General features: G+C 54.5%; 2 protein-coding genes across 2 annotated transcripts in view; one reads left to right on the top strand and one right to left on the bottom strand.

Annotated features, from left to right (window-relative positions):
• Positions 1-23670, top strand: part of LOC143696052 (uncharacterized) — a 102643-nt gene that overhangs the window by 42024 nt on the left and 36949 nt on the right. The window contains exon 3 of the mRNA XM_077191258.1: positions 22657-23328. Coding sequence (XP_077047373.1) covers positions 22657-23328 — 672 coding nt within the window. The remainder of the gene's footprint in view (positions 1-22656; positions 23329-23670) is intronic.
• Positions 2124-5137, bottom strand: LOC143696093 (uncharacterized). Its single transcript, XM_077191300.1, has 3 exons — positions 5063-5137; positions 3693-3930; positions 2124-3539 (listed from the first exon to the last, which is right to left on the bottom strand). The coding sequence occupies exons 2-3, from the start codon at positions 3712-3714 to the stop codon at positions 2533-2535; spliced, it is 1029 nt and encodes a 342-aa protein (XP_077047415.1). The 5' UTR covers positions 3715-3930; positions 5063-5137; the 3' UTR covers positions 2124-2532.

The following is a 23670-nucleotide window of genomic DNA, read 5'->3' as shown; positions in this document are numbered from 1 at the left end:
GCAGGGTCAGCGGCGGGGAGGAGACCCGGCCCTGGCAGCGGCTCCGGGAGCAGCGGCCGCCCGCACTGCAGAGAGCCGGGGCCCTTGTGCCTGCCCTTGTGCCCAGGGCGCCTTTCCCCGCCGCCCGCCCGCCCGCTCGGGGGAAATGCCCCCTGTGCCGCCCCTCAGGGCCGCCCCTCGCCGCTGCCCCGGGCGCTCCCGGCGCCGCCTGGAGGGGCCCAGGCCTCGGCCTCACCCTGCTCAGCCCGAGGCCTGGAAAAGCAGATTCAAACACCCACCCAGAAAGTGCCCCAGGATGCCAAGGTCAATCTTTTGTCACCAGCACGGCTTTGCTATCCGAGTCTGGACGGGAGTAGAAAATCACCAGGGGAAAAGAGCATGAACAAGTTCTGCCTTGGCACTACCTCAAGCTGTGGGGTACCAGTTGTTGGTTTCACTGGCTCTGGATTGAAGGCACTTGAGACAGTAATTCATGTTCAGACTCAAGTGTTTATTATTTCTTATCGGTAAAACAGCCTCATTACTGGGAGTTCAGCAGCTTTTCATTAGAAGGCACAAAATGGCCCACAATCTCTTGTTCCAAGGTCTTTTAAGACTAAACTATCCAATTAGGAACTGACACCTAGATTATTTTCCCTTTTAACCTAATTACTGATCCCAAAGAGCCTGCAATGTGGAATTTTTGCCCAATTACAAAAAGCCACCCAAACCCATGAAGAAGAAGGAAGAAGCATGAAGAAAAAACCCAGGACGAAATACTGTGCCCTCCATTTTGCTTCCATCCACAACATACTAAAAATCCCAAAACCTCAATTTCTCAGAGTCAGAGTGAACCAAAGCCCAAAAACTGGAGGTGATAAGAATGGACTAAAACCACAACCAAGGAATCTGCATTGCCCTGAAATACCTTTCCCCTTACATCAGCCTGGTGCATATTCATAGACCCTCATGCATATCCATCAACTACTTTACATATTCCAGGAATGATTTTACATGGCCCCTCCCTGGGTCTGCCTTTTCAGAGCATGTGTGTTTCTTGGCTGTGGTTTTGGCTCCTTCTCTTTATCACCTCCAGTTTTTGGGCCTTGGTGCACTCTGCCTTCAGACGGGGAGTGCTGATAGTTGGCAGATCTGTACAGGTGTCCTCATCCTGGGTGCATTGGATGTTATCCCATCCAAGCAGGCAGTTTAACACAAGCAGCTATTTCACTGAGCTTAATTAATGACAGAAATAAAAACTATATAACAAAGTTACTTTAAAAAACAGTCCCAGCCCATATTTGATCCCAGTCCAGTTGATCTCAGTCTGTGTGGTCCTGATCCATATGGTCCCAGCCTGTGCAGCCCCAATCCAAAGGATCCAAGCCCATATTTGATCCCAGTCCAGGTGATCCTAGCCCATCTTTGATCCCAGTCTGTGGGGTCCTACACACTCCCAGGGTCTGGAATTCCAGTTCCCAGCCAGGAAAAAATGTTCCGGCCCTTGAACTTCCTTCCTATCCCCTCAACAAATTGCAATAAAATTATAAACAAAGAAATAATAATTGAAATTAAATAAATTATAATTAAAAAAATCTCAACTCTTCTTTACAATACTCCAACAGTGATTTAACTCAAACCAAAAATAAGTATTACTATAATATTACCAATGCATATAAATAAACAAATTATATATCAAGAAATACCTTTTGAAAATTTTAACTCGATGACTAATGTACTTTAGAAAAAAAAATCTAAAGAAACTAACAAGCAATCTAACACCTCTTAGTTAAACAATTCATATTACAAATATACTAAACACAAAACCAAACACCACTATAATTTCTCAGACATTTCAACCAAACAATTAAACTTTAATAACATCCTTAAGTACTCTTGAAAAATTAAAATTATTTTTTAAAAATTAATTGTGTGGGGGTGGTTTTATTTCAATATTGGTTTTTGGATTGTTTGGGTTAGATGAATTAAAAAATGGGATTTTTATAGTAATTGAATCAGCTGAGAAGGTGGCACTCTGCAAACAGAATTGACTGAAAATAAATGGGACAGAAATCAGTAACTCTGAAAGTTTTATTTGCTATCAAATACAACCCACACACCCAGCCCCACACAATCCCCATCCCATTGCTCCAAATTGGGATCCCACTTCTCCCAATCTCCTTCCAACCCCATCTCACCCTGGTGGGTGTGGAATGGATTGAGTTTGGCATGGGATTGAGTTTTTTTGAGGAGGGAACAAGGAATTTAAGGTAGGATTGAGCCTTTTTGGGTTAAAATTCAGTTATTTTCAGTGGAATTTGAGTGGTTTTGTGGTGACAGATCCATCCCTCTTGGCTTTTGGAGTAGAGAGAGAGGGAGAAGAGAAAAAAATTAAGGCCAAACAAACGGACAAGCAGCCAGGAGTGTTCCCAACATGGATCACAGGGAATGTGAGTGACCAGGGCTGTGCCCAAAGTGCCTCCTCCAGTGGGGGATGGAGCTGCAGCAGCGCACGAAGCTCTTCCCGCACTCGGGGCACTCGCAGGGCTTCCCTTACCGGTGCCTCCGTTGGTGTTGGGTCAAGGTAGAGCTGCAGGAGAAGCTCTTCCCACACTGGGGACACTCGTAGGGCCTCTCCCCTGTGTGGATGCGCCGGTGGGTGACGAGGGTGGAGTTGTGCCTGAATCCCTTCCCACAGTCTGGGCAGCGGAATGGCCTCTCCTCTGTGTGAATCCGATAGTGCTGGAGGAGATGGGAGCTGGTCTGAAACCTCTTCCTGCATTTATCACACTCGTAGGGCCTCTCCCCTGTGTGGATGCGCCGGTGCCTGACGAGGTTGCAGTTGTGCTTGAATCCCTTCCCACAGTCAGGGCATTGGAAGGGCCTCTCCTCTGTGTGACTCTGATAGTGCAGGAGAAGATGGGAGCTGTTCTGAAACCTCTTCCCACACTTGGAACACTCATAGGGCCTCTCCCCTGTGTGGGTCCTCTGGTGCTTGATCAGGTGGGAGCTCCGGCTGAAGCTCTTCCCACACTCCCCACACTCATAGGGCCTCTCTCCAGTGTGGATCTTCTGGTGGCTGATCAGGTTGGAGCTCGCTCTGAAGCTCTTCCTACATTCCCCACACTCGTAGGGCTTCTCCCCCGTGTGGATCCTCTGGTGCAGGATCAGGCTGGAGCTCTCTCTGAAGCTCTTCCCACACTCCCCACACTCGTAGGGCCGTTCCCCAGTGTGGATCCTCTGGTGCTTGATCAGCTCGGAGTTCCACCTGAAGCTCTTCCCACACTCCACGCACGTGTGGGGCTTCTCCCCATCATGGAGCTGCTCATGGAGCACCAGCTCCGAGCTCTGCCTCCATCTCCGGCCGCCTTCCCGGCCCAGGCTGCCTCTTTCCCCCTCACATCCCCGCCATCTGCGTTTGCAGCCCCTCCTCGTGCGGCAGCTCCGGGCCTTTTCCTCCCCGTTGGCTTCCTGTGCCGCGGAGCCGCTCAAAACGGCCTCTGCCACCAGGTTCTGCCGCGGGCATTTGTCCTCCCTGCTCTCCATGCTCAGCTCCTGCTCTGGGCGAGGAAGGACAAGGACAGCATGGGATTTGCCTCCGTGCCACAGGCAAGGGCAACGAGATCCCCCAGGGCTGTGCTGCAGCCGGGGGCCGTGCTGGGCTGGGAGATGGAGCAGCACAGAGGGGAAAGGGGCACTGACTTCCTCCTCACCTGCCTCAGTGTCCCGGAGCATCTTCCTCTTCCTCGCAGCCTCTCAGGGTTGGCAATGGGAAATCCTGGTTTGGGGAAAACAAGGGATGAGCACGTTTGTAGGAGCATCGGGGGTAGCACGGTCGGGACGGACGGAGACGAGAGATCTCTGCAGCCAGGTCATGGAACTTGCGGTTTATTGCAAAGGGCCTGGGTGCAGGGCCCTGCTTGGAGCTGCCAGCCACAGCTTGGAGCAGGCCTGAGAGAAGAGAGGGGGAGAGAGGATGAGAGGGTGAGAGAGTAAGAGGGTAAGAGTGTAAGAGTGTAACGTTCCCGTTACAATACATCTTCTTCTGTGTTAAATATTCTATTTCTCACTAACCAGTCCAGAACAAGATACAAATCCTTTAGCATTTACATACAGCCTGTAAGAATCATTACATCACCATACTGTGTTACATTTCAAACCCTAAAAACACCTCTTTGGAGTCCTTCTGCTAGCTAGTAGGGTCTGCTCTGACCCTTGGACCTGTCAGCAAGCAGAGGGAATTATTTCATCAGAAGGGGATTACCTTCAGTCGGGCCACACCATTGTTTTCCTTTTGTTCAGTAACTAAGGTATCTAAAAGCTTGCTTTCATTCCAATCTTGCTTAGAGTTCCTATACTCTCAAAAGCTTTTGAGAATATAGTAACTATAAGCAAGATTGGAATGAAAGGCCAGACAATAATATTTATAAGGCTTTCCTGTTTCATCTACCCCAACACACGCTGAGTTTGAAGGTCTCTCTGCCCAGGTACATCTCTAGTCCGGCCATCTGGACTCCAGTAAACCCTCCTAAACACCAAGATTCAGCCCTGAAAAAGCCTCCCAGGGGTTGCCCATCCCTGGTCCCTCCCCTCTGGTGTTCGGGGGTTCCCCCCTGTCCCAGCTGCTGGGGTCACGCTTGCATTGGGGGTCCCCCTTCTCCTGGGTGCCCGCCCTGCCCAGGCTGCTGGCAGTGCCAGCAATGCCAAAAGCTCCCCCCTCTTGGCCCTCCCCATTTCGGGATGCCGGGGCTGTTTGGGCTCCCGGGCTCCCTTCTCCCCTCATTCTCTGCTCTGGGCTGCAGCGGCTCCAAGGAGTCCCCCCTGCCCCTCTCCAGGCTCTTGAGGCTCCCGCCAATGGCGGCGCTCCCCCCTCTCTGGCCTCCCCACTTTGGCCTCCTGGGGCACACAGGGCTCTGCTCCTCCAGGCTGCCTCTGCCCGCAGCCGCCACCGCCACCCCCCGATGTCCCCCCGAGGGGCCTTTTCCGCTCAGCCTTGGACTTCTTCATTCTCCAAACATCCCCCCAAAAACCCAACCCAGGGACCCCCCGGGATATCCGGGCCGGGCTCCCCCTCCCCGCTCACCGGAGCCATGGGGGGGGGGGCGATGATCCCACAGGTGGGGGCTGCGAATTCAGGCAGGGATCGAGACCGCGTGGCTCCCGCAGCTCAACCTTGATCCGCCTTTGTCCCTCCTCTTCCTCTTCCTCCCGCTCCTCCTCTGTCTTATCTCCACCTCCCTCTCCTCCTCCCCCCTAACCCCGCCTCCTTCACTGCTCTTTCTCCTCCGGCTCCTCCTCTTCCATCCCCCCTCCTCCTCCTCCTCTGTCTTATCCCCACCTCCCGCTCCTTTTCCATCCCGCCCCTTCCATTCCTCCCCCTGCTCCTCCCCCCTAACCCCGCCTCCTCCTCCCCCTCCATCCCTGCCCTTCCCTCCCTCCTCCTCCTCCCCCAGCAGCAGCCACACCCTCGGTGCCCCGTTCCCGCAGCCCTCGCAGCCCGCGGCAGGAGCGGCGATGGAGCCGGGCCAGGTCGGCACGGGCAGCGCGGGGCTCTCGGCTGCTCCCAGCCGCTGCGGGCGGGGTGAACCCGGCCCGGGCCAAAGGAGAGGCAAACTGGGCAAACTGGGGGCAGATCACAAAGCTAAGGATGCAGCAGAAAATGGAGCTGAAAGAGTTATTTTAATATTAACACCAAACGAGGAAAAACTGGAAATTCCAAAGTTTAGGGAAGCCGAGAAAAAAGAATTAAACAAGATAGGAAATGAACAAGATAAATCTGGGAAATAGAAACTTCTACATGGAAGACAATTACTTAATAAAATGTGCTTACTAGGAAAAGATTAGAAGACGTGCATCAGAAACCCCACTGGCGTACTCAAGCTTTGTGTGATCATTTCTTAAGGAATTTTGGGTGCACTGGGATTTTTGGTGTAGCAAAGCAAGTCACTGAAAGATGCTTAATTTGCCAAAGGATAAATAAAAAGGTGATGAGAAAAATAACATTAGGAGGTCATGAGTTAGCTCGTCGACCATTTCAAAATATCCAAGCAGAAGGTTAGATTTGTTAGGTTCTGGATTTATTTGGAAAAAAACCCATTTAATCTAGAAGAAAGAGAATATGCCATATGTTAGACAGGAGATTTTAGGAGAATAAAAATCTTTGAAGTATCAGAAACACCCGAGGAAAAAACCAAGAAAATAAAAAGGGGAAATGAAAGGGAGGGGAACAAGAGGAAAAGTCAGAAAGAGAGTGGGATCCTCTGCAGCTCTTGCCCCCTCCGTTGGCGGCCGAGGCGCCTGTCCCGGGTCCCGGCTCGCTGCCCGCCTCAGCTCCGCCTGCCCCGGTTTCCATCCCAGGTGCGGGCTCACTGCCCAGGGCAGCTCCACCTGCCCCGGCGCTGGCGGTGAATTTGTGTGCCCTGGCCCCACTGCCCGGCCCGCGGCCGCTCTGCCGGCCATGCTGGGCAAGATGGGGTTGCTCTGTCCTGCCGCGTGGGCCGAGGTCACCGCGCCGACCGCACCGAGGGCGGGTCCCAGCCATCCCATCCCCGGCTGCCCTGCCCGTGCCAGCTGCGCTGGGCAGCGCCGCTGCTGCTGCCGGGGTCTCCCACCTGCCTTTTCTCTGCCGGGAGCTGCCGGATCAGCCGCCAGAAGCCATGTGGGGGCTGCCCACGCTCCGGCTCGGCCTCCACGGGAAGATCCCCCTCTGGCGATTCCGGCAGCAGACCCTGCCCACACTCCCACCGAGCCTCGGCGGGATATCCTCCCCTGACCCCTCCTGCTCTGAGTTACGTCCCCTTGGTAACCACAGCTCCTGCTGTTCAGGGAAAATCCCTCTCTCTACAGGAAGCACCTTATCGGAACACTAGGAGCTCAGTTAAAAGGCAGCCCTCTCCAAATTCTTTCTCAAAACACGGGAGAAAGGCTACGGAAGGTAAAAAAGTGAAAGAGTTAGATGAAGGGATTGCTCTGTTGCCGTTCAGAGAGGTTCCCATGGCAGGGATGCGCTGCCCCGCCCCGCGGGAGCCACCGGCGCCCCTGCCGGCCGTGCCCGGAACTGCACCCAAGGGGAAAGCGCCGCGGCCGAAAGGCCGGGACCGGCTCCGGGCTCTGTTTGTTGTCACTGCCGGAGCTGTTGATACACACTACTATTATTATATTATACACACTAGTAAAGAACCGTTATTCCTAATCCCATATCTTTGCCTGAGAGCCCCTTGATTTCACTATCCTAAAAATTAAGAGGGAGGGGGTTTGCATTCTCCATTCCAAGAGAGGCTTTTTCTGCCTTCCCAAGCAGACACCTGTCTTGTAAAGCAAGACAAGCACCCACAGGCACTGAGGGGGGCTGCAGGAGGGGCAGAAGAAGGCCCTGCAGCACTTGGGCACAAAGGCCCAGCAGGTGAATGCAAGAAGGGAGCAGCAAAAGGCCAAGCTGAAGGCAAAGGCCAGGGCAGAGCTCCTACAGCCCCTGAGGGATCAGCCCCAGGGCCCAAGGGGGGCCCAGCACCCAGGGCACGGCTCGGCCACAAGCACCCGGCAGAGGCATTGCCCTCCTCGGCAGGGCACAGCCCACCCAAACAGCCCCTGGCAAGGAATCAGGGCTCCAGCTGCAGGGCACAAGGACACTGCAAGCACAGACAGCAGCACCCTCAGGACCAGCAAGTCCAGCCCGTGATGGACATGGATTGGCAGGGCTGTCACAGCTCCCATCACACCAGGGACCCTCCACACTGGAGCCCTTGAGAACATTCAGGTGGGTCTGCATTGAGAGGAGGCATTTCCTGATGGACACAGGGGCCTCTCAATCTGCTCTGAATCTTAGACCTAAAGGGGAAAATAGTAAAGGAATATTTTAATTCTTAAGGGAATGAGTGGGAAAGATGAGCAGGTATGATTTGTTCAACCACTATTAGAAGCTGTGGGGGATAGGTTTGAAATAAATGAATTTCTTTTTCTTCCTCCTGTGATTGTAATTAACTAGGAAGGAGTTTGAGAGCTGGATTTTAATACTGTAAAAAGGGATACAGAGGCTAGTTCTGTTGTACCTCTGTGTCAAAAGTCTGACAAGGCCTATGCTGAAGTGAACCCAGAAGTGTGGGCAGCCCCAGGGAAATACAGAAAATTAGATATGGAGCCTCTACAAATTAAAGCAACCAGGACAAGCACTACCCTGTTCCAAGAGAGGGAAGGAAGGGCTCACAGCCTGGTATTGAGTCCCTGTTAAAGGCAGGGCTTTTGAAGCCAAGGGTGTCTCCCTACAACACTCCTATCTTGCCAGTCAACAAACTGGATGGATGGACACAAGGAGGAAACACAGAATTTTCAAGTGTTAAAATTAAGATTAACTGAGGCGAGTGGCCTGGGCCTTCCAGACAGGGAAAAAGAATTTGAATTATAGGTGGACGTTAAACAGGGTCTTGCCAAAGGAATTCTTGTGCTAAAATGTTTAACCCAGTGGCCAGAGAGCAGCCTCATTGTCTGCAGAATTGTGCAGCCACAGCTTCCGTGGGAGCAGAGGCTGAAAACTGATGACAACAGGAGGATCTCCTAGAGTTCAAGTCTGGCATCAAGTTAAAGCTTTGACAACCAAAAGAGCCTCTCAATGGATGAGCAGGGCTCGGTGATTACAGTATGAAACTTGTTCAGTGGCACAGGAGGATTCAGAACTGAGGACAGGGCAAGGGTTTAACCCAGCCTCCTGTTTGAACAGCCTGGAGAGGGGCTGGCAAGGAACCCAGGACTGCACTCAAGGGACAGAGCTCCCGAGCCAGGCTGGGAGAGATTGATGGGACATTCCCTGGCCTGAGGGAGACAATGTGTTTGTGGATGGCTCTGCAAGGGCAGCAGAAGGGAAAAGAGCTACAAGACAGGCTGTTATTAAGGACGGGGAATCAGACAAAGCGCAGGTCACCGGCCCATGCTCAGCTCAACCCGCGGAGCTGTGGGTGCTTGTAAGAGCCTGGCACTGAAATGCCCTGAGCAGGAAGGCTTCAAAATCTTCTGGTGACACCATGGCACCTAACAGGGGGGGCAAAAGCAATTCTGACTGCTTCAGCAAGCACTGGATCACTTATTAACCTATTGCTAAAAGAAATAATTCAAAGATAATGGATTGTGGAAGCAATAGATTCAGATGGGGAACTCATTTTACAGGAAAGACCCTTCAGGGGGTTATGGCAGCTTTAGGAATACAATGGGACCTCCATAACCCCTGGCAAGCCCAGAGCTCGGGTTGGGTAGAAAGAATGAATGGGGAAATAAAGAAACACCTTTGGAAGCCAGAGATGGAAACCAAGATGCCATGGGTACAGCTTTTGCCATTGGCCTTGGCAAGAAAAAGAGCCAGACCCAAGGCAGATATTCAATTATCTCCCTTGGAATTCATGTCTGGAATTCCTTACCTGGGCAATTCTCCACCTAGTGCAGGGTGGAAATAAGGGATGTAAATTTAAGGCAGGCTGTAGCCAGGATCCTGTCTCCTGTGGAATCTCTCCCCCAGGAAGCTGGGCTGGCACAGAGCCTGCCCTGGGACTTTGCTGTTGCCAACACCCAGCCAGGCCATCGGCTCCTGCCTAAGGAGTGCAAAGCAGCACCACTGGTGGCCAAGGGGCCCACGCCAAGTGTCCCTGAGGCCAGAAACAGCCGCCAGCCCAGCTGAGCACGGGGGGACCCCTCAGCCTGGCCTCAGGGGCTCTGAAGCCCCGGAGATTTGCACTTCCCGCCTGCAGCAGGACCATGGGAGCCGCCCCTGAGCCTGCCCTGAAGGCAACGCAGCAGCAGCCAGGGCTCCACAGCGGGCCAAGCCCCTGGGCCTGCCCACAGATCCTCTGCTCAAACCCTCGGGAATCCTGGCCACCCTCCCCTGGCACCTCCAGCCACTGCGGCCAAGCCTCGCTGCCGCTGCTGCAGCTCCAGCGCTGGCTGGGCCTGCACTGCCACAGCTGCTGGGGAGCACCGCGGCACAATTCCACCCTGGGGCTCACTCACACCCACACTCTGGGCTGCCTGCGACTGCACTGCTGCAAAATGTTCCCATCCTGCTTCTTTTAAATCTTATTTCTCTGCTCAGAAAGGTTTCTCTACTCAAAGGTTTGCCTTTGGGAAAGAAATTTTAAAGGTTTTATTTAAGGGGTTCCCAGTCTGTTCAGATGTTAAACTCATCTCCACCACTCAATGGAGACGAGTTTAACATCCGAACAGACTGGGAATAGCCCAAAAGACACCCACAGAGATAACGACCAGCAACAAAACATCAACGCCCCGCAGCAAACAGCAACCAACAGCTACCCCAGACACTGCCCCCGCACAGCTGGAGACACCTGGTCTGGAAAAGGCTGAGAAGGAAATCCAGGAGTGTGGGCGGAATTCACAGCAGAGGGGAAGAAATCCGAGTCTAATAGGAAACCAAACACTAAAAACTTACACGACTTGGAAGCAATGAACATTAAAGCAGTGGATTTAGATTGGTTCAGACTACGTAAAGTTTAGGAAAAATCGAGTAAAACTGACATGTCATGGAATGATTTTTTCTGCACAGCCGGGCTATGTGTGGATGAAAGTATTTCTGTTGCACATCCTGGCCAGAACCAAGTAATGCCTTGACTCTCTCACACTAAAGAGATTCTTGGAGAGTTTTTGTTTTCCCTACAGTTTCAGTGATAAGATTACAACATGAGAAACATTTTTTATAATAATCCTACTTTATATTGTCAGGTAGGTTTGGGACAGAAGGGTGAGAATCAATTTTTGGCCTGGGTTTTTCCATGTTCGCCTTTATGTTGCATTTTGCAAAATTGAAGAGCTTTAACCGTGATACTTTTAACTCTTAAATAGTTAATACTTTTTTTAAAAAAAGCAGATTCCGGGGGCCACATGTGACTCACCAGATGGCAGCCCTGGAAGAGAAGCTTTGGTTCTAGTCAGCCAGGAGAGGAGCTTTAGGAATGCAAATGAACCCTGCTGGGCAAAGCCTGGCCAATGTACCTGGGTCTCTTGCCTGGGGCAGGAATTGGGCTGGTTCCCCCTGCCCCTCACCCCGAGCTCTGCCTGCTTGCGCTGATGGAATTTGCACAGCTCAAGGCAGAGCCCGGGGTGAGGATATCTGACCCTGCAACAGAAACGGGTGAAGCTGCACAGGGAAACAGCAAATGGAGAATGTTGGGAAAACTTCACTATAAATAAATGGGGGGGAATCATCCCTCTGCCCACTCCAACGTGTGCTGTCACTGTCTATGTTATATAGGGTGGATTAGAGCACTGAGATGTTCTTGCTACCACAAGTTCCGGGAAATCAGTTGGGAATCCAAGTATTTGATGATTTAATTAGAGAAAAGCAGTCAATTGATGCAGCCCTGGCTGGAGAGAGCGGCCAAAAATGGGGAGAAGATGAACGGCCAGCAGAACAAATCCTACAACACCATGGACCAGCCCCTGGGAACCCAAACCAATTCATATCAGGAGCCACAGAACCCATTTCTCATTTCAATGGCACCATTAGATTACAAGCTGCCCTCGGAATAACCAACCAGACAGCTCCAGCTCCTGACCTTCCTGCTGAGCAATCCACTGAAATGAGGAACACAACATTTCACCATGGGATGGGATCAGATCATCTGTTAGCAGAGAAAAGAGGAGTTTGTGGAAAATCAAATGACTCCAACTGGTCTTGGCAAATAGATGACAAAGCCAAAGTGGTGAAACAGATAACAAAGGAAACAAAAAAGCAGCTCATGTACCAGTCCAAACGTGGAAAGGATGGGAATGGGACATGGTTTTGTGGTTCCCTGGCAGACCATGGGTTAAACGAATGCTGCTTCTGCTCTGATGTGCTACAGCACCTCTCACCTTTTTACCATGCTCCGCACCTTGAGAGTGCAGCTCATTCAGCAGCTGAGCGAGGGGCCAGGGGCTTGAAGATAAGGAAGTAATGGGCGAAACCACCAGCTTCAATAAATGTTATTAATTAACATGGACTGCTGCTCACAGAAAGTCCCGCTAAATTCCTGAACGTCGAGAACAAAAAAGACTTAACAGAGCCGTGAATATCGGCTGTTCTACAAAAGTGGGGGTGCACATTAACGAGGACGTGCAGTTGGCAGATCGGGAGGTCTGAACCTTCCAAGTACCTCAGCCAGTGGGCAAAGGGAGAGGGAGATGAGCCGGGAAAATGAGGATAAAAAGGAGGCTGCGAACTACAACAATGGCAGCGAGCGCACGGCAAATGCGCCACGGCCTCTCCCTCTGCTCAGCAATAAAGTCACTTGTACAGGACTCCTCTGTCTCCTCGGGGCACGGAAACCTCCGGCCACGTGAATTTCCCCGCACAGCCGCGGGCACGGGGCAGCCGCCCCTGTGCCAGCCACAGGAACCGGGCCGAGCCAGCGCTGCTCCGGCAGCGGCTCCTGCCGAGGCAGCGGCCGCAAGGAGACCGCGGGCAGCCGCTCCCGCAGCGCCCTCACGGCAGCGGCACCACGGGCCGGACACGGCACAAGGAACCCGCCTGAGCCCCCTGCCGCCCCCGAGGCCCGCAGCGAGCCCCGAGCCCCCGCACAACCCAGCGCGGCTCCCACCTGCGCTGCGGCCGCCTCCCAGCTCCGCCGCCGCCTCACCGGTGGGTCCCGGTCGCTCCCAGTATGGTCCAAATCACTCCCGGTAGGATCCCAGTTGCCCCCGACACGGTCCCAGCGGCTCCCAGTCATGCCCCGTATGGTTCCTTTCACTCTCAGTCCCTCTCAGTAAGAGCCCAGTGTGGCCCCAGGCACTTCCAGGATGAGCCGGGTCACACCTTACCCGATGCCATTTGCCCCCGCTGTGGTCCCAGTTGCTGCCAGTATAAGTCCAGTCACCTCCAGTTTGATCCCAGTTACTCCCAGACACTCCCAGTACTATGCCAGTCACTCCAAGTGTCACCTCATCAGTCCCAGTATGATCCCAGTATGACCCCAGCATGGGGCAGCTGCTCCCAGTATGATCCCAGTTGCTCCCTGCATTATTCCAGTTTCTCTTCTTCACCCCTACTACAGATCTGATCACTCCCAGTATGATTCCAGTCAGTCCCAGGATGATCCAAACCATTCCCAGTCCCTCCCAGTCCAATCTCAATTGTCCCCTGCATGTTCCCAGTAGCCCTCAGTGTGGTCCCAGTATATCCCAGTATGATCTCTGCTGCCTCAGTTCTGCTCCCAGTGGGTTCTTTTCCCAGTCTGTCCCAGTCCATTCCAGTCTGTCCCAGTCTCTCTCCAGCAGCTGCTGCCCACCCCCCCCTCCCAACCCCATTCCCGGGCACTGGGACCCCCCCCTGCACCCCTTTATCCTGCACCAACACCCCCCTGCACCCCCTTTCCCGGGTATCCTCCTCTCCCAGCCCCTGGATCCCCCATTTCCGTGAGCCCAGGGAGCCCCGGGCCCCCATTCCCGGCCAGCCCGGGGCACCTCAGCCCCAGCCTCCCTTTGCTGGGAAACCCGGCCTGGGCACGGGGCTCTGCGGCCGCTCTGGGATTTATGATCCCCCAAAGGAAAGGGAGAGAACAGCAGAGAGAGAGAGAGCGAGAGAGAAGGAGATTGGGAATCAGGGATCGGGTCCCAGCGCCCAGCCCTGCTCCGCCGGGGGTGGGACCCGCACCCGCAGCAAAAATTGGCTCCGCTGCTCCCGCTGCTTGCCCGGCTTTGGGCCGAGCCCAGCGGGGTCCGGGCAGAGTTTGAGCGCAGGGCCGGGAGTTCAGCACAGCCCGGCCCGGGGGTCCCGCAGGGCGCGGCCCTGGAGGGTCCCAGGCGGATCCCCGAGGGATCCAGAGGGGTGCCAGGAGGGGATCCAGGTGAATTCCCTGGAATTCGCCCTTTCCCCCTCCCCCCGCGCTCCCTCGGGCACTTTCGCTTTCGCGTCTCTGCAGCCGCGATCGGGGACGGCTGCGATGGCCCCAGCGCTGGGGCTGGGGGTGCTCCGGGGGCTCCTGGGGCTCCTGGGGGACCCGGGGGCCGCGACCAAAGGTGAGTGGGACCCCCCGAAACCGGGACCCCCCTGAACCGCAATTCCCGGGCACCGGGACCCCCTTGATCTTCCATTCCTGGGCAGGGGAACCCTCCTGAACCCCCATTTTGGGTCATGCCACCCCCCCTCACTCCACTTCCCCAGCACCGGGACCCCCCTGTACCCCCTCATCTGGCACCGAGATCCCCTGAACCCCCATTTCTGTTCACCGGGACCCCCCTGAACCGCAATTCCTGGGCACCGGGAACTCCCTAAACCTCCATTCCCGGGTACCGGGACTCCCCTGAACCCCCATTTTCGGTCCTGTGACCCCCTCAGCACCCTTTTTCAGCACCGGGACCCCCCTGAACCCCCATTCCTGAGCACGCGGACCCCCTTGAGCGCCCATTTCTGGGCACAGGGACCCCCCTGTACCCCCTTGCCCAGCATTGGCACCGCCCTGTACCCCCTCATGTGGCCCCAGGACCCCCCTGAATCCCCATTTCTGGTCACCGACGCCCCCGGAACCGCAATTCCCGGCCACCGGGACCCCCTTGAATCCCGAATTCCTGGAAGGAAACTCCCCCCGAACCCGCATTCCCCGGCACGGGAACCCCCTGAACCCCAATTTTTGGGCACTGGGACCCCCCTGCCCCCCCTAATCCGGGCCTAGGATCCCCCCGCACCCCCGTCAGTGCTCTGGGACCCCCTGCACGCCCATTCCCGGCCACCTCGTCCTTCCCAGACCCCAGACCCGCCCTTTTCCTCGGCTTTTGGACCCCCAGATCTCCCAAATTTTGGCGTCCCCCCAGTTCCTCATTCCCGGCGCTTCCTGGAAGGGGTTCCAGGGGATCCCGGAGGGTCCCCTGGGGTTCCAGGGGGTCAAGAGACCCCCCTTGAACGTTCATTTCGGGGCACTGGGACCCCCCCTGTACCCCCTTCCTCAGCCCCGATAACCCCTGCACCCCCTTATCTGCAGCCTGGAACCCCCTGAGCCCCCATTCCCGGGCAGGGAAACCGCCCTGAACCCCAATTTCTGGGCACCGGGATCCACTACATCCCCTTACCCGGCACCGGGACCCCCTGAACCTCAATTTTCAGGCACCAGGACCCCTTGAACCCCGGAACTCGGGAATGGAACCCCCTGGAACCCCATTCCTGGGCACCGGGACCCCAGTGCATCCCGTTATCTGGCCCTGGGACCCCCTGCACCCCTTTTCCCAGCACCAGATCCCAGCCAGGCCATTATCTGGCACCGGCACCCCTGAACCCCCATTCCTGGGCACCGGGACCCCACTGCATCCCCTTATACAGCACCAGGACCCCCTGAACCCCCATTCCACTGCACCAGGACCCCCGTGCACCCCCATATCTGAGACTGGAACCCTCCCAAACCCTCCGTTCTCAGGCACAGGGACCCCCCCTGCACCCCCTTATCCAGCACGGGGACCCTCCTGCACCCCCTCATGCAGCACCAATGCCCCCCTGCACCCCCTTTCCCGGCCCTCCCCCTCTCAGACACCCCAGCCCCCGCTTTTCCTTGAGCCCAGCACCCCCTGGACCCCCACTCCTGCCTTCCACAGCCCCCACCCACCACCTTCCTCAACACCGGGGCCCGTGCACCCCCTTTCCTGGGCACAGGGACCCCCTTGACACCCCATTGTTACAAAATTGACTCAAAACGAGTAATTTCCAATCAAAGAATTTATTAATTATTGAAGCAGCTATACTACGTAAGCAAAGGCTCAGCGCTGGGCGACAGGGGAGTCTCCGCTCCACCAACTGCCGCCCCAACTAGTTTCTGATTCAGTCCTTTTATCCTCTCCATCCTTCAGGAGTCCATGTTATCTCGGAGTTCTCTGCGCCTGCGCTGGTTGTTGCTAGGGGGTCATCCTTCTGTCTCCTGGTGGTCGGTGATAAAGGCTGCGGAGTCTTCCCCAGCCGCGTCTTCTTCACCCTATGTCCTTATTTGGTGACTTCTCTGTGGAAAATTACCAAAATCTTATGATTAACGCAATATGTGCCCTATCAAGCTTAAGCAAGCAAATGTCCTGCCTTGCAAACTGTGCCCTATCAAGCTTAAGCAAGCAAATATCCTGCCTTGCAGACTGTTTATCTGCCCCTGCCCCTTCCCCAGCTTTTCCCTGGTCGTTATCTCTGTGAGTTATCTGCTTGTACCATTTGTCAGCGGGAAAGGTTTCCCTGCTGGGTGTTTATCTGCCCCTGCCCCTTCCCCAGCTTTTCCCTGGTCATTATCTCTGTGAGTTATCTGCTTGTACCATTTGTCAGAGGGAAAGGTTTCCCTGCTGGGTGTTTATCTGCCCCTGCCCTTTCCCCAGCCTTTCCCTGGTCGTTATCTCTGTGAGTTATCTGTTTGTACCATTTGCTGGGTGGGACTATGTGTGGGCTCCTGCAATCCCTTCCCTGGTATCCTTGTAGCTCATATCTCATGAAGTAGTACAGAAATAGTCAGCAGACAACTCTTGTAACACACTGGTCTCTTTTTCATGACGAACAAAATGTAGTCCCTCATCTCAATTCCCCCCCATTTATTTATAGTAAAGTTTTCCCACCATTCTCCATTTGCTGTTTCCCTTTGCAGCTTCACCCTGCTTTTTTAAAAAAAAGTATTAACTATTTAAGAGTTAAAAGTATCACGGTTAAAGCTCTTCAATTTTGCAAAATGCAACATAAAGGCGAACATGGAAAAACCCTGACCAAAAATTGATTCTCACCCTTCTGTCCCAAACCTACCTGACAATATAAAGTAGGATTATTATAAAAAATGTTTCTCATGTTGTAATCTTATCACTGAAACTGTAGGGAAAACAAAAACTCTCCAAGAATCTCTTTAGTGTGAGAGAGTCAAGGCATTGCTTGGTTCTGGCCAGGATGGGCAACAGAAATACTTTCATCCACACATAGCCCGGCTGTGCAGAAAAAATCATTCCATGACATGTCAGTTTTACCCGATTTTTCCTAAACTTTACGTAGTCTGAACCAATCTAAATCCACTGCTTTAATGTTCATTGCTTCCAAGTCGTGTAAGTTTTTAGTGTTTGGTTTCCTATTAGACTCGGATTTCTTCCCCTCTGCTGTGAATTCCGCCCACACTCCTGGATTTCCTTCTCAGCCTTTTCCAGACCAGGTGTCTCCAGCTGTGCCGGGGGCAGTGTCTGGGGTAGCTGTTGGTTGCTGTTTGCTGCGGGGCGTTGATGTTTTGTTGCTGGTCGTTATCTCTGTGGGTGTCTTTTGGGCTATTCCCAGTCTGTTCGGATGTTAAACTCGTCTCCATTGAGTGGTGGAGATGAGTTTAACATCCAAACAGACTGGGAACCCCTTAAATAAAACCTTTAAAATTTCTTTCCCAAAGGCAAACCTTTGAGTAGAGAAACCTTTCTGAGCAGAGAAATAAGATTTAAAAGAAGCAGGATGGGTACATTTTGCAGCAGTGCAGTCGCAGGCAGCCCAGAGTGTGGGTGTGAGTGAGCCCCAGGGTGGAATTGTGCCGCGGTGCTCCCCAGCAGCTGTGGCAGTGCAGGCCCAGCCAGCGCTGGAGCTGCAGCAGCGGCAGCGAGGCTTGGCCGCAGTGGCTGGAGGTGCCAGGGGAGGGTGGCCAGGATTCCCGAGGGTTTGAGCAGAGGATCTGTGGGCAGGCCCAGGGGCTTGGCCCGCTGTGGAGCCCTGGCTGCTGCTGCGTTGCCTTCAGGGCAGGCTCAGGGGCGGCTCCCATGGTCCTGCTGCAGGCGGGAAGTGCAAATCTCCGGGGCTTCAGAGCCCCTGAGGCCAGGCTGAGGGGTCCCCCCGTGCTCAGCTGTGCTGGCGGCTGTTTCTGGCCTCAGGGACACTTGGCGTGGGCCCCTTGGCCACCAGTGGTGCTGCTTTGCACTCCTTAGGCAGGAGCCGATGGCCTGGCTGGGTGTTGGCAACAGCAAAGTCCCAGGGCAGGCTCTGTGCCAGCCCAGCTTCCTGGGGGAGAGATTCCACAGGAGACAGGATCCTGGCTACAGCCTGCCTTACATTTACATCCCTTATTTCCACCCTGCACTAGGTGGAGAATTGCCCAGGTAAGGAATTCCAGACATGAATTCCAAGGGAGATAATTGAATATCTGCCTTGGGTCTGGCTCTTTTTCTTGCCAAGGCCAATGGCAAAAGCTGTACCCATGGCATCTTGGTTTCCATCTCCGGCTTCCAAAGGTGTTTCTTTATTTCCCCATTCATTCTTTCTACCCAACCCGAGCTCTGGGCTTGCCAGGGGTTATGGAGGTCCCATTGTATTCCTAAAGCTGCCATAACCCCCTGAAGGGTCTTTCCTGTAAAATGAGTTCCCCATCTGAATCTATTGCTTCCACAATCCATTATCTTTGAATTATTTCTTTTAGCAATAGGTTAATAAGTGATCCAGTGCTTGCTGAAGCAGTCAGAATTGCTTTTGCCCCCCCTGTTAGGTGCCATGGTGTCAGCAGAAGATTTTGAAGCCTTCCTGCTCAGGGCATTTCAGTGCCAGGCTCTTACAAGCACCCACAGCTCCGCGGGTTGAGCTCAGCATGGGCCGGTGACCTGCGCTTTGTCTGATTCCCCTTCCTTAATAACAGCCTGTCTTGTAGCTCTTTTCCCTCCTGCTGCCCTTGCAGAGCCATCCACAAACACATTGTCTCCCTCAGGCCAGGGAATGTCCCATCAATCTCTCCCAGCCTGGCTCGGGAGCTCTGTCCCTTGAGTGCAGTCCTGGGTTCCTTGCCAGCCCCTCTCCAGGCTGTTCAAACAGGAGGCTGGGTTAAACCCTTGCCCTGTCCTCAGTTCTGAATCCTCCTGTGCCACTGAACAAGTTTCATACTGTAATCACCGAGCCCTGCTCATCCATTGAGAGGCTCTTTTGGTTGTCAAAGCTTTAACTTGATGCCAGACTTGAACTCTAGGAGATCCTCCTGTTGTCATCAGTTTTCAGCCTCTGCTCCCACGGAAGCTGTGGCTGCACAATTCTGCAGACAATGAGGCTGCTCTCTGGCCACTGGGTTAAACATTTTAGCACAAGAATTCCTTTGGCAAGACCCTGTTTAACGTCCACCTATAATTCAAATTCTTTTTCCCTGTCTGGAAGGCCCAGGCCACTCGCCTCAGTTAATCTTAATTTTAACACTTGAAAATTCTGTGTTTCCCCCTTGTGTCCATCCATCCAGTTTGTTGACTGGCAAGATAGGAGTGTTGTAGGGAGACATCCTTGGCTCCAAAAGCCCTGCCTTTAACAGGGACTCAATACCAGGCTGTGAGCCCTTCCTTCCCTCTCTTGGAACAGGGTAGTGCTTGTCCTGGTTGCTTTAATTTGTAGAGGCTCCATATCTAATTTTCTGTACTTCCCTGGGGCTGCCCACACTTCTGGGTTCACTTCAGCATAGGCCTTGTCAGTCTTTTGACACAGAGGTACAACAGAACTGGCCTCTGTATCCCTTTTTACAGTATTAAAATCCAGCTCTCAAACTCCTTCCTAGTTAATTACAATCACAGGAGGAAGAAAAAGAAATTCATTTATTTCAAACCTATCCCCCACAGCTTCTAATAGTGGTTGAACAAATCATACCTGCTCATCTTTCCCACTCATTCCCTTAAAAATTAAAATATTCCTTTACTATTTTCCCCTTTAGGTCTAAGATTCAGAGCAGATTGAGAGGCCCCTGTGTCCATCAGGAAATGCCTCCTCTCAATGCAGACCCACCTGAATGTTCTCAAGGGCTCCAGTGTGGAGGGTCCCTGGTGTGATGGGAGCTGTGACAGCCCTGCCAATCCATGTCCATCACGGGCTGGACTTGCTGGTCCTGAGGGTGCTGCTGTCTCTGCTTGCAGTGTCCTTGTGCCCTGCAGCCGGAGCCCTGATTCCTTGCCAGGGGCTGTTTGGGTGGGCTGTGCCCTGCCAAGGAGGGCAATGCCTCTGCCGGGTGCTTGTGGCCGAGCCGTGCCCTGGGTGCTGGGGCCCCCTTGGGCCCTGGGGCTGATCCCTCAGGGGCTGTAGGAGCTCTGCCCTGGCCTTTGCCTTCAGCTTGGCCTTTTGCTGCTCCCTTCTTGCATTCACCTGCTGGGCCTTTGTGCCCAAGTGCTGCAGGGCCTTCTTCTGCCCCTCCTGCAGCCCCCCTCAGTGCCTGTGGGTGCTTGTCTTGCTTTACAAGACAGGTGTCTGCTTGGGAAGGCAGAAAAAGCCCCTCTTGGAATGGAGAATGCAAACCCCCTCCCTCTTAATTTTTAGGATAGTGAAATCAAGGGGCTCTCAGGCAAAGATATGGGATTAGGAATAACGGTTCTTTACTAGTGTGTATAATATAATAATAGTAGTGTGTATCAACAGCTCCGGCAGTGACAACAAACAGAGCCCGGAGCCGGTCCCGGCCTTTCGGCCGCGGCGCTTTCCCCTTGGGTGCAGTTCCGGGCACGGCCGGCAGGGGCGCCGGTGGCTCCCGCGGGGCGGGGCAGCGCATCCCTGCCATGGGAACCTCTCTTCACGGCAATAGAGCAATCCCTTCATCTAACTCTTTCACTTTTTTACCTTCTGTAGCCTTTCTCCCGTGTTTTGAGAAAGAATTTGGAGAGGGCTGCCTTTTAACTGAGCTCCTAGTGTTTCGATAAGGTGCTTCCTGTAGAGAGAGGGATTTTCCCTGAACAGCCGGAGCTGTGGTTACCAAGGGGACGTAACTCAGAGCAGGAGGGGTCAGGGGAGGATATCCCGCCGAGGCTCGGTGGGAGTGTGGGCAGGGTCTGCTGCCGGAATCGCCAGAGGGGGATCTTCCCGTGGAGGCCGAGCCGGAGCGTGGGCAGCCCCCACATGGCTTATGGCGGCTGATCCGGCAGCTCCCGGCAGAGAAAAGGCAGGTGGGAGACCCCGGCAGCAGCAGCGGCGCTGCCCAGCGCAGCTGGCACGGGCAGGGCAGCCGGGGATGGGATGGCTGGGACCCGCCCTCGGTGCGGTCGGCGCGGTGACCTCGGCCCACGCGGCAGGACAGAGCAACCCCATCTTGCCCAGCATGGCCAGCAGAGCGGCCGCGGGCCGGGCAGTGGGGCCAGGGCACACAAATTCACCGCCAGCGCCGGGGCAGGTGGAGCTGCCCTGGGCAGTGAGCCCGCACCTGGGATGGAAACCGGGGCAGGCGGAGCTGAGGCGGGCAGCGAGCCGGGACCCGGGACAGGCGCCTCGGCCGCCAACGGAGGGGGCAAGAGCTGCAGAGGATCCCACTCTCTTTCTGACTTTTCCTCTTGTTCCCCTCCCTTTCATTTCCCCTTTTTATTTTCTTGGTTTTTTCCTCGGGTGTTTCTGATACTTCAAAGATTTTTATTCTCCTAAAATCTCCTGTCTAACATATGGCATCTTCTCTTTCTTCTAGATTAAATGGGTTTTTTTCCAAATAAATCCAGAACCTAACAAATCTAAACTTCTGCTTGGATATTTTGAAATGGTCGACGAGCTAACTCATGACCTCCTAATGTTGTTTTTCTCATCACCTTTTTATTTATCCTTTGGCAAATTAAGCATCTTTCAGTGACTTGCTTTGCTGCACCAAAAATCCCAGTGCACCCAGAATTCCTTAAAAAATGATCACACAAAGCTTGAGTACGCCAGTGGGGTTTCTGATGCACGTCTTCTAATCTTTTCCTAGTAAGCACATTTTATTAAGTAATTGTCTTCCATGTAGAAGTTTCTATTTCCCTGATTTATCTTGTTCATTTCCTATCTTGTTTAATTCTTTTTTCTCGGCTTCCCTAAACTTTGGAATTTGCAGTTTTTCCTCGTTTGGAGTTAATATTAACATAACTTTTTCAGCTCCATTTTCTGCTGCATCCTTAGCTTTGTGATCTGCCCCCAGTTTGCCCAGTTTGCCTCTCCTTTGGCCCGAGCCGGGTTCCCCCCGCCCGCAGCGGCTGGGAGCAGCCGAGAGCCCCGCGCTGCCCATGCCGACCTGGCCCGGCTCCATGGCCGCTGCTGCCGCGGGCTGCGAGGGCTGCGGGAACGGGGCACCGAGGGTGTGGCTGCTGCTGGGGGAGGAGGAGGAGGGAGGGAAGGGCAGGGATGGAGGGGGAGGAGGAGGCGGGGTAAGGGGGGAGGAGGAAATGGAGGAGGGATGGAAGAAGATGGATGAAGGCGAATGAAGAAGTCGAAGGCTGAGCGGAAAAGGCCCCTCGGGGGGACATCGGGGGATGGCGGTGGTGGCTGCGGGCAGAGGCAGCCTGGAGGAGCAGAGCCCTGTGTGCCCCAGGAGGCCAAAGTGGGGAGGCCAGAGAGGGGGGAGCGCCGCCATTGGCGGGAGCCTCAAGAGCCTGGAGAGGGGCAGGGGGGACTCCTTGGAGCCGCTGCAGCGCAGAGCAGAGAATGAGGGGAGAAGGGAGCCCGGGAGCCCAAAGAGCCCCGGCACCCCGAAATGGGGAGAGCCAAGAGGGGGCAGTGCGTCCCCAGAGACGGCCTGGGGGGATCTCGTTGCCCTTGCCTGTGGCACGGAGGCAAATCCCATGCTGTCCTTGTCCTTCCTCACCCAGAGCAGGAGCTGAGCATGGAGAGCAGGGAGGACAAATGCCCGCGGCAGAACCTGGTGGCAGAGGCCGTTTTGAGCGGCTCCACGGCGCAGGAAGCCAAGGGGGAGGAAAAGGCCCGGAGATGCCGCACGAGGAGGGGCTGCAAACGCAGATGGCGGGGATGTGAGGGGGAAAGAGGCAGCCTGGGCCGGGAAGGCGGCCGGAGATGGAGCCAGAGCTCAGAGCTGGTGCTCCATGAGCAGCTCCATGATGGGGAGAAGCCCCACACGTGCGTGGAGTGTGGCAAGAGCTTCAGGTGGAACTCCGAGCTGATCGTGCACCAGAGGATCCACACTGGGGAACGGCCCTACGAGTGTGGGGAGTGTGGGAAGAGCTTCAGCCAGAGCTCCCACCTGATCAGCCACCAGAGGACCCACACTGGGGAGAGGCCCTACGAGTGTGGGGAGTGTGGGAAGAGCTTCAGCCAGAGCTCCAGCCTGATCAGGCACCAGAGCACCCACACTGGGGAGAGGCCCTATGAGTGCTCCAAGTGTGGGAAGAGGTTTCAGACCAGGTCCCATCTTCTCCTGCACTATCAGAGTCACACAGAGGAGAGGCCCTTCCAATGCCCCGACTGTGGGAAGGGATTCAAGCACAACTGCAACCTCGTCAGGCACCGGCGCATCCACACTGGGGAGAGGCCCTACGAGTGTGATAAATGCAGGAAGAGGTTTCAGACCAGCTCCAGTCTCCTCATGCACTATCGGATTCACACAGAGGAGAGGCCCTTCCGCTGTCATGACTGCGGGAAGGGATTCAAGCTCAACTCCCACCTCGTCACCCACCGGCACATCCACACAGGGGAGAGGCCCTACGAGTGTCCCCAGTGTGGGAAGAGCTTCTCCAGCAGCTCTAACTTGACCCGACACCAAGGGAGGCACCAGTAAGGGAAGCCCTGCGAGTGCCCCGAGTGCGGGAAGAGCTTCGTGCGCTGCTGCAGCTCCATCCCCCACTGGAGGAGGCACTTTGGGCACAGCCCTGGTCACTCACATTCCCTGTGATCCATGTTGGGAACACACCTGGCTGCTTCTCTTTTGGTTTGGCCTGAATTTTTTTCTCTTCTCCATCTCTCTGTCCTCCAAAAGTCCGGAGGGATGGAACAGTCACCTCAAAACCACTCAAATTCCATTGAAAATAACTGAATGTTAACCCAAAAAGGCTCAATCCTAC

This window comes from Agelaius phoeniceus, chromosome 28 (genome assembly GCF_051311805.1).
Source record: "Agelaius phoeniceus isolate bAgePho1 chromosome 28, bAgePho1.hap1, whole genome shotgun sequence".
NCBI classification, from domain to species: Eukaryota; Metazoa; Chordata; class Aves; order Passeriformes; family Icteridae; genus Agelaius; species Agelaius phoeniceus.
Note: the sequence above shows the minus strand (reverse complement) of the source record. Positions and strands in the feature narration are given on the sequence as shown.

Coding starts and splice junctions, on each gene's coding strand:
- LOC143696093 (XM_077191300.1), bottom strand. CDS start 3,714: ATGCTCCGGGACACTGAGGCAG. Junction 3,540..3,692: donor GCTCCGGGACACTGAGGCAG/GTGAGGAGGAAG, acceptor TTCCTCGCCCAG/AGCAGGAGCTGAGCATGGAG.